The sequence below is a fragment of the Myotis lucifugus genome, unplaced genomic scaffold (genome assembly GCF_000147115.1).
Source record: "Myotis lucifugus unplaced genomic scaffold, Myoluc2.0 scaffold_281, whole genome shotgun sequence".
Lineage (NCBI taxonomy): Eukaryota > Metazoa > Chordata > Mammalia > Chiroptera > Vespertilionidae > Myotis > Myotis lucifugus.
The window spans coordinates 232231-245146 of NW_005871329.1; the positions used below are offsets into that span (position 1 = coordinate 232231).

At 41.4% G+C, this 12916-nt stretch overlaps 1 protein-coding gene across 2 annotated transcripts in view; it reads right to left on the reverse strand.

Annotated features, from left to right (window-relative positions):
* LOC102428309 (24-hydroxycholesterol 7-alpha-hydroxylase) overlaps positions 1–12916 on the reverse strand; it is a 67676-nt gene that overhangs the window by 10362 nt on the left and 44398 nt on the right. For both annotated transcript variants that reach the window (XM_023763341.1, XM_006099700.3), the window contains 2 exons: positions 7923–8018; positions 6977–7065 (listed from right to left, as the gene is read on the reverse strand). In XM_023763341.1, coding sequence (XP_023619109.1) covers positions 6977–7065; positions 7923–8018 — 185 coding nt within the window. The remainder of the gene's footprint in view (positions 1–6976; positions 7066–7922; positions 8019–12916) is intronic.

Below are 12916 nucleotides of genomic sequence, written 5' to 3' on the forward strand. Positions count from 1 at the left end.
AAAGCTTTTAGTGTTAGCTCACATAACTAAAATTACAAAGAATTTCTCAGCTATACCGGAAACACTATGGCTGGGCTACCAAGAGTAGCTCCTGGAAGTGAAGCTACCATATGTAGGAGCTACTAGTATAAGCTAGAGATGTGGGTACTTCTTTTTAAGGGAAAAGAAGAAAGAGGAGGAGGAGGAGGAGGAGGAGGAGGAGGCAAAGAACCAGTATTGACTTAAGATCAAGTACTCACCAAAGAGAAATTATCTCTTAATATATGTTAAATCTCAGACCTTCCAGGAAAAATTTAAGAAGTGGCATTTACTTTTGCTTTGTGATATACCAAAGTAAATGAAATTCAGCCCTTTTACAAAGCACAAGGTATTTTTTTTTAATTTTTTAAAATACATTTTATTGATTTTTTTACAGAGAGGAAGGGAGAGGGACAGAGAGTTAGAAACATCAACGAGAGAGAAACATCGATCAGCTGCCTCCTGCACACTCACTACTGGGGATGTGCCCACAACCAAGGTACATGCCCTTGACCGGAATCGAACCTGGGATCCCTCAGCCCACAGGCCATGCTCTATCCACTGAGCCAAACCGGTTAGGGCAGCACAAGTTATTTCAAAAGCTATTAACTGATATGGTTAGTATATGTTTATTATTTCATGGAGTTCGATAAATCTTTTAAAAAATGTTTTCTTTAAAAGAAAATTATATTGCTTCATATGCTCTCGGTTGCACGTGACAGAAAAACCACACCGGACTGGTTTCTGTACTGAAGGGAATGCATGGCGTTATGGATCTGAAAAGCCTGGAGCTGGGGCTGGCCTCGGGCAGAGACAACTATGGCAGCCGGCGATGTTCCCAGGAAGCCAGGTCGCCCTGCTGCTCTGTTCTATGGTACCAGCTTCATCCCAACAATGCCTTCTTCTGAGTCTCAAATAGCTGCCAACAGTTTCTAGGATCAAGTCCTTCCTTATTCACATCCAACAGGGAATGGTTGGTTATTTTTGACCCGGAAGTCCCAACAGAAACGTCAGGAGTTCATTGTGCTGCTTAAAACATATGCGAACACCTAAACCAGCGGTTCTCAACCTGTGGGTCGCGACCCCTTTGGCAGTCGAACGACCCTTTCACAGGGGTCGCCTGAGACCATCCTGCATATCAGATATTTACATTACGATTCATAACAGTAGCAACATTACAGTTATGAAGTAGCAACAAAAATAGTTTTATGGTTGGGTCACAACATGAGGAACTGTATTTAAAGGGACAGAAGGTTGAGAACCACTGAGTCCTAAACGGATCCATATGGGAAGGGAGGGAGGGGCCAGGGATGAGATGTGAGGATTGGCTTAGGAAACTGTACTCCACAGGGACAGAACTGGGGGTGGAATCAGCACTGCAGGCATATTGTGTTGTGAGATGGTACAGTTTTCATCCCGGTCCTCTTTTCTTAGGAACAGTAGACACCTATTCAAGAGCAGTCACTGAGGGTGGGAGACACCAGCCCAAAGTCTCCTTTCTCGCCATAGAGAAACCCTGCACCACAGAGGGGCTGGAGATGTTGAAATTCTGCTCAGTAAGGAGCATACCAGTATTTATTTTAGCACTTTGGCCTATCAGAGTCTCAAAAGTCACTCTTGAATGGCTTCTTTTGTTCTTCACAGACTGAAATCTTAGGCTCATAATGAAGTGTCAAAATGAAATGGCTAAGAAAGTAAAGACAGCAACTTGGCCAGTGGTCCCACGGCTCCTTTGCGTGAGTCGCTGCTCCTTAGTTAAGCAGAACAAATAGAGAAGCATGGCTACAAATTCACAGAGAGTTCAGCCCAGCTCAGAGTCCTGGGATTAACTGGATCTGCCCTGCCCACCCTCATCCTAACCGCTTTATATACCCACCAGGACATGTGCACACCATGGTGAAACGTTAAGTAAGCACTATATAAGTAGATGTAATTCTATTTAACAACTGGAGTTGAGGGGATGCATTTGTTTATGTAACAAACTAGAGGCCCAATGCACAAAATTCGTGCAAGAGTAGGCCTTTCTTTCCCAGGCTGCCGACACGGGCTTCCCTCTGGCACCCAGGACCCGGGCTTCCCTCGAATCCCCGGCTTCATTTGGAAGGTCTCCTGGAAGGATGTCTGGTCTAATTAGCATATTATGCTTTTATTATTATAGGTTCCTCAGAACGTGGGCTAGGAAAATTGGGTTCGCAGTTATAATATAAATAATACAATAATTAATAAATAATAATACAAGAATAAACTCTGTTCTGGGTATTCACAACTGTAAACCTACTTTTGCCCTCCCCATATACTGAATTTGCAACATCTCAAGAAACCCATAGGGATCTGAGTTTGCTCACTCCTCAAAAGTGACCAGTTAATAGTACTTCTTAAATACAAGATTGTGCAAAGCTATTTCATTAGGGCACAATTATTAAAATTACATTATCTTTAAAATAAACATACAGAAACAACTGTGCTCAGAGCCTCACAAACCCCAAATAGATAGTTGCCTTGCTACCATTAACATACAAGTCCATTGCATTCCTATGACTATTTCCTCTCATCTCTCCTAAAAGTTTGACACCACTGCCTGTGGGAGAGGTGCGCTTTCTTCTATGCCGTTTATTGATTAGTCCCATCTAGGCCATAAAGCCCCTTTTAATGCCCCTGAACTCCTATGGCAATTATATGGCTCAGCTGGCATTGCTCAGGTGCTATCTTATGCAGTTAAGCAGGCTTGTTTTCCACATTGCTATGTTTCATCTCCCCAACTACATTATAAGCAATTCAGGAATGAATCTCCCTGGTGTTTACTAAAGTGACTTAAGTTAGACTATAAGCTCCTTGAGGGAAGGGACTTTCATCCCTTATTTTGTTTTCCAAGATAAACACTCCTAGAGCCCTACCCTGAACTACAGCATATTCTCCATAAATATTTATTGAATGAAATAATAACCATACTAAACCAGGTGCTCAAGAGGTATTTGTTAGGTTAAATACTACTACTACCAATCTACTATCAGCGGGACCTCTTTTTGGATTAATTTTCCAACAGCTGTGTGATTTTCATTAGTAATTCAAAACACGTCCATGACTTTGTGGCCTAGGACTGCCCTATGATACGGGTGAGAGCCAAACAGACACAAAAGGGTGGAAATCACAGTTTCTATTCCCAAGGAATCCATGCTTCTTTTCCATTTCTCAAGTACGGCGGCTGTTCTCTTATATACCCTCTTCCTGTCCAATCATGCCTTTGCAAGCGGGGTAATCATGCCAACAACCAGCGTGACTATTTTACACTAGAATTTAACCCCTATCCATTAGCACAATGAGACAGCGACCCAGGCAGCCTCACGCATGGATGGGAAGCAAGGAGAATCAAGGCGGCTGGCTTGGTGTAGATTCCAGGGGTTGGGTCCAGCAAGCACATCCCTTTCTGCCAAGATCATCTACTCCCAGAGACACCCACACGACACTAAAGTTCCCTTGCCCCGTTTCTCCATTTAGATGGACAGGTTAGGAGGAGAATGTCCACTATTGTGGGACTCTTTGTTTTGCATGCTACCATTGCTGAAGAAGTCTAGGAGTTCATGCTGCTTTCTCCCATTTTCCTGCAAAGCCACGTTCTTCTCCAGCCGTAGAATTACTAGGAAGGGTTCCCTGGCCGTGTGTACCCAGGAGCTTCCCAGCTTCAGGAAAGTGCCTAGCAAGGGGTTCTTCCTCCAAGTGCATTGCAGAACTCCCACTATTCGGAGGAGGTACTACAGTTCTCCCATTGCAATGTTTATCTGGCAGTTGATGGCAGCACTGAGCACTTATTTGGTAAATTCAGCAAAATATTCTGTGTTCACTTGTGTGAGGGGTTCTCATGCTGCCTCAGTGGCCTGGACTCCCAGGGGTGACAGCTGCAAGGCCACAAGACTGTTCGTGATCAACTTTGGTCGTCAGCAACTTTACAGGCAACTTTCTCTGACTCACTGCGTGTTTGGTACATGAGAAAGTAAATTGGCTCCTGGTACACAAACTAAGAATGGGCACGATTTTCTGGGGATTATACTAAGAGTTTGTGGGATTAAATTTCTATCGCAGACCTGGATTGTGTGGCTCAATTGGTCGAGTGTCATCCCATGCACTGAAAGGTTGCTGGTTTGATTCCTGGTCCGGGTACATGCCCAGGTTGTGGGTTCAATCCCAGGTCGGGGAGCATGCGGGAGGCAACTGATGGATGTTTCTCTCTCATGTGGATGTTCTCTCTCTCTCTCAAATCAATAAAAACATATTTAAATCATTTCTAGTGCAAAATTTCTACAGTTTCTGTATAACATACTACTGATGGAGCGGAAATGTTATGATTCTCTGTATTGTATCCATTACTCTCAAACCCAAGCAAATGTCTATCAGCCTCCACAGATATTACAGTAATGTCCTAACAGCTCCTCTTACAAACAACAGTCATCGATTGACCACCAGCCCATACTACATGCTCTATTGCCATGCATTTCAGACCTTAGTTTAAAATATTTCTAGGTCAGCTTCAAAGATGGTTCTAATAAACTCTTTATTTGCAATTGAAGATATATACTAAAGGAACATGAAAAAGGTAATATCTATTCTTTTTAGAAGATCTACTCTTAAAAACTATTACTTAATAGTGACAAAAACAATAAATGTGTTCTTGGCTTAAGAACTGCTTATCTAAAGTAAAAATGATAGAAGAGGCAGGTGTGTGTGTGTGTGTGTGTGTGTGTGTGTGTGTGTGTGTGTTGCTATTACTGTTGCTTTCCTTTGTCATACTCTGCCCCTAAAGTATTGGACACTCAATTACAGTGTCCACCTTGGAAGTTTCCTGGTGGATATGTCAGCATGCTTTCAGCTCTCAACAATAAAACCTTCAACTCAAACTGCCTTAAAAATCATGAACATTTATTATATGTAATAAATACACTATATTATTATTTATAAAAGTGAAAACATTTATCATCTAGCATGACAGGAAGTAGATGAACTCCTCAACACTGATGGTTCAGTGACACAATGATATCCTGTGGACCAGCTTCTCTCCATATCTCTGTCCTGCCCTCCACAGACCACACCAGCATGAGGCTTGTTCCACTTGAATCTGCTGCTAGTAACAACCGGGCTGCATGCTCTCCTGTTCACATCCGATGAGAAAGGACAAAGTGGGCCCCTCTCCTCACCATGGAAGAAAAGTCTCTCCTTTCAGTCTGATTGGCCAGTTCAGGTCAACTGCCCACGCCAAATAGCGTCTCCAGGGAAACACTATGCAACAAGTTGCTTACCCTTAGGCTCCTAGAAGAGCTTCTAAAAAGGGAGAAAGAATGATCATGGCTGGCTGAGACTAACTAAAACCATTTGGGGGAGGTGTGTATTACTAAAAGCATATTTATACTACAAACACGAAACAAGGGAGGGGTAGAGTGGATGCTGTGGAGTAAGTCATAATTGCAAATATGGACGGACATTACTATTCAAACAAGAAAGACAACTGACTTCTTAAGAAACTACAACTTTTCTGCTATACGATTTTTAAGGACTCTGTACATCCACTGAGTGAGATTCTGTTACAAACAGGTGCCAATAATCTTCTAATTGAATGGTACCAATAATCCTCTAATAGAATGGTGCCAATAATCCTCTAGTAGAATGGTGCCAATAATCCTCTAGTAGAATGGTACCAATAATCCTCTAGTAGAATGGTGCCAATAATCCTCTAGTAGAATGGTGCCAATAATCCTCTAACAGAGTCAGCAGCAATGAAGAAATGGGACTTGTTTAACGTAGAGTGCAAGTTTTATGAGGTGAGGGACCATGTCCGCCTTCCCCACTGCTCTGTCCCTGAGGCTTAGCAGAGGGCCTGGCAAAGGCGAGATGTTAAAAAAAGTGTCTGCTTAAACACATAAATATTAAATATCTTTCATTAAATAATAAACGCCTGCCCCAGAACAGGGCATCACACTGCAGAGAAGTCCTGGGTGCCAGATTAATTTAACTACAAAAGGTCTCAATAAATAAAAGCCATTTAGTAAGCTGCTGCTATGCTCCATGCTAACGACATTCTGAACCCTCAACAAATGTCTACAATAAGGCTGTCGTTAAAGAAATATTATACCTGCCCGGCAGGCATGGCTGAGTGGTTGAGCGTCAACCTGTGAACCAGGAGGTCACAGTTAGATTACCGGTCAGGGCACATGCCTGGGTTGCAGGCTCAATCCCTCGTGTGGAGCATGCAGAAGGCAGCCGGTCAATGATTCTCTCATCATTGATGTTTCTACCTCCCTCTCCCCCTCCCTGCCTCTCTGAAGTCAATCCTATCTAATAATAGACAAACATGGTAATTGACCGTACCTTCGCTACACCTCCCATTGGCTAATCAGCGAGATATGCAAATTAACCACCAACAATGATGGCAATAATTTGCATACACAGGCACGAAGCAGCGGAGTGAAGACTGAAGGCTGCTCTGGCCGGGGCAGTGAAGGCTTGAAGGCAGCTCCGGCCTGGGTCCCGGGTGCCAGAGGAAAACCAGTGCCGGCAGTCAGGGGAAGGGAAGGCTTGTTGCACGAATCTTTTCATGCAACAGGCCTCTAGTAAAAATATATTTTAAAAAAAGAAATATTATACCTCTATCTTTATCTTTAAAAAAGGTGAAACTCAAATGACTTTTGAGTTATCCTTATATGAGAGCTGAGCATTTGAAACATAAACCCTGAGTGCATCTGGCAGCTGGAACTGTGATACTTTGTTCTCCTGAGGTCTCCTATCGGAAGGCACTTTAGACATTCTCACAAAGACCTAGCGCAATACGAACGGCCAACCAAACAAAACACAGTCTCTGGTTTTCCCTGTGGTTTGATGATAAAGAAAAGACAGACTGAGCCAGAGCTCCCCCGCTCTGCGCCAGCATCTCCCCGCAGACTGCGGAGGAACGTGGCCCGGCTGTCTCACTGACCTTCCTGGACACTGGTACTTCCCGCTTCCAAAGGCCACAAAGCCGTCCAAGAAAGCATGCTTCTCTAAATTTGCTTCTTTCCAACGTTCCTGTGGGAAGAAAACATTTTTTTTTCCAAATCAGCCTTATATAAATAAGCTTAACTTTATTTCTCTAGGCTAAAAATGACCTTGTACAGCTAATCCTTGCATATAAAGTTGCAGGCTTGTTGGTCATTTTTTCCGACCTGTTATTAATATCAGCCACGATGATGCTTTTGGAACATAACTAATAAATAAAAGGGTTTAAGAAGAATTCTGTTAAGTGGCAAATGTAGATGATGATGTAAATCAACCACAGGACTGACTCCAGAGAGGAAGAGTATTTACAATGGGGCCTCAGGCTCCATCCTGAAACTGCCCTTGGTGATAAATTTAGTAACAGACAGCTGCTGACAGCCCTGTTGGAGAGAGCCTGGATGCAGAATGGATACATCTGGAGGCTATTTTTGACAGTTTCACCTGAAGGCAGAGAATAGATCAAATGGCCTCTTAAGATTCTGTTCAGCCCAGACACTCCCCCAATTCTAAGAAACAGCAGAACACAGTTTTAATTTGCTTCATTTTTATTTTTTGTGCTCCTTGGAAACCAATAACGAGAACAATTGCCTGAAGAACATGAACTCAGTCTTCTATCAGAACCAGGCCTGTTTACTTTAACATGCTCTGCTGGTTTCAGATAAAAATTTACTGTAAAGTTGCTGAAGCTTATTCCAGGAACTTGCCTATCTGATTTGTTATATATATTATGCCATCTATATTGCAAATCTAATCTGTATTTTGTCACCTTTGTTACTAGAGAAATATTCTGCTTAATGACAAAGTCCTGGTTAATTTATGAATTCATACTCCTGGCACAAAAAGAAATTAAAATCAAAGAATCATGTATATTGAAAGAAGTAACTTACGGGTTTGAACGATTCCGGTTCAGGAAAATATTTTGGATTTCTATGTAGCCAAAATGGAGACAACATCAACAGGTCACCAGAAGGAACAGTGAAATTCTACGATAGAAAAATTGATTCCAATTCATTTTTTTGAAGTCTGTTAAAAAGTGTTTGGGTCATTAAAAATAATGCTACGACTGTATTGTGGAGAAGGCATATGCATTTTATAATCAATGGTGATAAACTCTAACTTTTTCCTGGGTAGACAGTTCTATTTTCCAACTTGGGCAATGACTGATTTATAATTTCTATTTTTAAAAATATTCTTATTTTTTTAAAAAAAAATTAAAGATTTTTTTTAAGAGAGAGGAAGGGAGAGGGATAGAGAATAGAAACATCGATGATAGAGAAACATCATTGATTTTTCTGCCTCCTGTACACTCCCCACTGGGGATGGAGCCCACAACCCGGGCATGTGCCCTGACTGGGAATCGAACCAGTTACCTCTTGGTTCATGGGTCAACGCTCAACCATTGAGCCACACCATTTGGGCACTTACTTCTAATTCTGATGATCAGTTACTGAATGTATATATTTAGTTACATAGGGAAATTTATTTGATAAATGTGAAAATTTCAGAAAACAGTATAGATCCATTCTAATGCAGTTTTTGATGTTTAATACTGAGGTTTGCAGCAAGTGTTCTAGAAAAATCTAACTCTGAGACAGGACACTGGTCACAGCACTGAGGACAGGGCGGCAGGTGTCCTGACCCTGGGGATGCTCATGAGAGTGTCAGGACAAGGCTCAGTGGATTCTTTGGGTTTTTTTTCACTCTTGCAGCAGCTGTTAGGGCAGAAGGAATATGAAAGCAACTGGTTAGTAAGACACAGGACGAAGCAAGTTCAGTGCGTTTATTTGGATGGTTTGTGTTGGACGCTGTGGTGATTGTGGGGCTGAGCAGTGGGATTCCTTCGACAAAAGAGTCTGCACAATCCTTCTGCATTCATGTTAAATAAGCTATACCAAGGACTAAAACCATCTCATAAAACCACCCTTACAGCACCATGCTCAGGAACCACAGGGCAAAGAGCTCTCCCAGGGTGTGTGATCACTAGGTAGCTACCAACTTTACTGAGTGGGGCCACTAGTAATAGCAACTCCCATTGCCAAACATCAGAAGCCACATCTATTTAACCCTGCATCATTTTCAAGTGTCCTCAAGATATTTGCAAAACACGAACTTCATGCATCTAGAATTAACATCTTACAATTAAAAACATGTCTCCTTATGGTAGTAGGAGGTCAAGTATGGGGACAGGGTCATTATTTTTTGGCCCAAGAGAACCCCTGTTGGCTCTGATGTGAACTGAATGTTGCTTGAGTTTTACAATTTCAATGCCAGGACAGCTGGATAGTTAGATCCAAACCTGGGAAGAGTGCGAGGCTTGCTGGTGCCCTCCTAACCATTTTTTTTAAGTTGAAAGAGATCGGTGAGATCCCAATCCTTTGTGTTCGTTCCCTCTGCTGGAACTGAGGCTAGAGAGGTCATGCCTGTTCTGAAATCAGCTGGGGGCAGGGCTGGAGGCAGTCTGCCCTTCCTTTCCCCACCCAGCAGCCCTCTTTAGTGGCAGTTGACCTGTGATTATGACTTAGAGGCTGCTGACTGCTGAGGCCTACAGAGCCAGCTAGTAGAGAAAGACGTCAAAGGGGGCCTGGATAACACCATTAACATTAGCAACAGGGAGGAGACCAAAAGACATGCCTCTTGTAGCAGCAAATGCCAGGCTGACAAATGGCATAAAGGGATGTGAAAGCTGGTTGTATCAAAGGAACCCTCTGAGAGAACAGATATCAACATGCCCAGTCTAAACAGGCCCTGCCATTATTTATAGCAGCGGTTCTCAACCTGTGGGTCGCGACCCCTTTGGCGGTCGAACGACCCTTTCACAGGGGTCACCTAAGACCATCCTGCATATCAGATATTTACATTACGATTCAAACAGTAGCAACATTACAGTTATGAAGTAGCAACGAAAATAATTTTATGGTTGGGTCACAACATGAGGAACTGTATTTAAAGGGCCAGAAGCTTGAGAACCACTGATTTATAGGCTAGATGAAGGGACAGATCAAGAGGGAGACAAAACAGTAAGGACTGGAACACAGACCACTAGCAAAGAGAAATCACAACCTGTTGCAATAATAACTGCATCTCTCAGGTAGACAGAATCGAACCTGGCCAGCCCACCACATAAGGATACTATGAGGCCAAATGAGCTTCTAGTCTGGAGAGAAAAGAGAAGGAAGGACTATCTGCTGTACCTTAAGAAGAATTCTGAGAGCCAAGTGGGTGCAAGGAATGCAGACTATGGACGAGAGAGGAGGAGTCCTATAAAGACAGAGCATCAGGAGGAGGAGGTCCAGAGGACATGGTTTCCCTCCTAGCTCTTGGCCAGGAGCTTGGTTGCTCTTAGAACTTTAAAAATTAAAGACTATTTATTTCTTCATATTGTATAGTCATTGTGAATAATTCCCTCTCCAATAGCTATTTAATCTTTCATTGGCTAGATTAAATCATAATTAATCTGATCCTATTCTAATGTTTTTCCTATTATAAATGCCATAACTAGAGTCTTCTTCCTCAAAGCATTTTTCATACAAAATCGCTTCACAGAGATGTTCAGAAGACATAGGACATGAATATTTTTAAGGCTATTAATACCTGTTGCTTGCTTCCTCAAATTTTGGAAAAAAAAAAAAGTCTCTAACTACAACGTGAACATGTCAATTTCATTACCCTCTTATCTGCTAGTCTGACATCTCAATAGGCTAGTTTTGATTGCCACCTAAAATTTTATGTCTTTGTTGAGCATTTTCCATGTTTTTTTCTTCTATAAACTTTTGTGCATTAATCTATGTAAACTTAGTGCTTTACTTACTGAGCTGTAAATTCTTTATATATTAAAATTATTTTCCCTTGTGTTACAAACATATGAATGAGCCTCTGCTAATGCTCAATACAGATAGTCCCATATGAAATGTTTTCTATAATCCAAATTCTTAGGAATGTGTTAGTATATTCAGCAAAGGCATAGTGAAAAAAATGAAAGCCATATACATAATCGAGAATGGGGAACTGATGAAAAAATTTAGACTCTGTCCATATATTAGATTATTATGCTGCTATTCAAATGGTGTAGATGTCCTTTATTGATATAGAAAATTATTTGTGACCTATTATTAAGTAAAATAAAAGCAGGTTATAAAAAATTAACACAGTATGACCCCAATTGAATTTTTGAAAATGCACACACTACAGGAAAAGAAAATCTGAAATTATAATACCAAGTGTTCACAGGAATTATCTTTGACATGAAATTGTTAGCAATTTTTCATTTCTTCTTTCATCTTCTCTTTTCTAATTACCATGTATTACTTACATAATGAAAACTGTGCAAGTTATTAAAGTTAAAAGTCTCATCTCCCCAGGGAGAAATCCAGGTGCGTGTGGGCCTCCTATGCGGAAGGCCACGTTTATAAAAGAAACAGTGAGTGCAGGAAACACTGCAGTTTTTATAGCTGTGAAGAGCATATTGTGGGAAATAACGATGGAAGGACTGGGGCATTCTGGGAAGATGCAGCCTGAGCACAGGTCTCTGGGCTGCCCCACCACAGAGATGCTGTCACAGCTGCTGGGGTCTGGAAGGAGACTGAACAGGTAGTGAGTAGCCTCATGTCCTCCAGGAAGGGAATGAGAGTGTTAGGAAATGGAGATATGAGACTCATAATTATATAAAATAAGTTCTTGACTCGTTTTGGATATCCATTATGTCAAATTCAAAATATTTTATCCCATAGATGTTAGACTTTATAAGAGGGTTGTGTGTTGTGAATCATAAGTGTGTTTATACCCTTGGACCAGTAATCCACTAGTAACACATAATTCAAGCATAATCATTACAAAAAGAAAATGGCCCTGGCCAGCTGGCTCCATTGGTTGGAGTGTTTTCCATTACACCAAAAGGTTGAAGGTTTGATTCCTGGTCAGGGCACATACCAAGGTTGCAGGTTTGATCCCCGGTCAGAGAAAGTATGGGAGGCAACTGATCGATCTCTCTCTCTCTCTCTCTCTCTCTCTCTCCTCCCTCACCCTTCTCTCTCTCTCAAATTAATAAACATACCTTGAATAAGGATTAAAAAAAGAAAGAAATGTACTCTGCACAAAGATGCAAGTAATTACCACATTAAAAGAACCACAAAGTAAAACAATCTAAATTCTCAAGAGCCAAGAAATAATTAAATATTCAAGCTATTAACTCCATGGACGATTATGTGGCAATGGAAATAAATATGAAAACTCTCTAGATGCATGAAAAATAAAAAATAATGTTAACAACTTTTTAAAATGACATATTTACACTATGACGAGAACTAGATTTATTTACTGATGCCATACAAAGAGAATGTTGGATAGTTGTTACAGTACAGTCATGGGGTTGTGGGGTTGTGTATGCATGAGTGTATATGTATAGGCATGTGTTTGAACATGGATGTTTCTTTTGGTAAAGTTGTTGAAATAAGCAAAATTAATTTTGAAAAACTATGTGATGTTAACAGCCCCAACAACCTGACAAGGGTATGATGTTAAAAGCTCCCCCAAAAGCTACTCACTTAAGGATAGAAAAGGGGTTCAGGGGGTGTAAGGGGTGGTGGAATATAGAGTGACCATATCAGTACCAGTGTTGAAGCTTGACCAGCAGACAAGTGAGTTGCTGGTCAAGAGACAAGAAATTTTATGCTGAAAAACAAATACATTTGTGCCAGCACGCTTATGTAAAATAAAAATACAAGAAAAGAGAACATCAACTGAGTCATCTTCAAGGAAATGAAAAGTAAAATGAAATAAGCAGGAAACTAACATCTGCCCAGTGGAAAACTCCTCCTGCTAGAAGGGGAACAAGGGGGCCCGGGAGACAGGCTTCAGGTGGTGGCATAGGAGAAGCTAAAGGAAA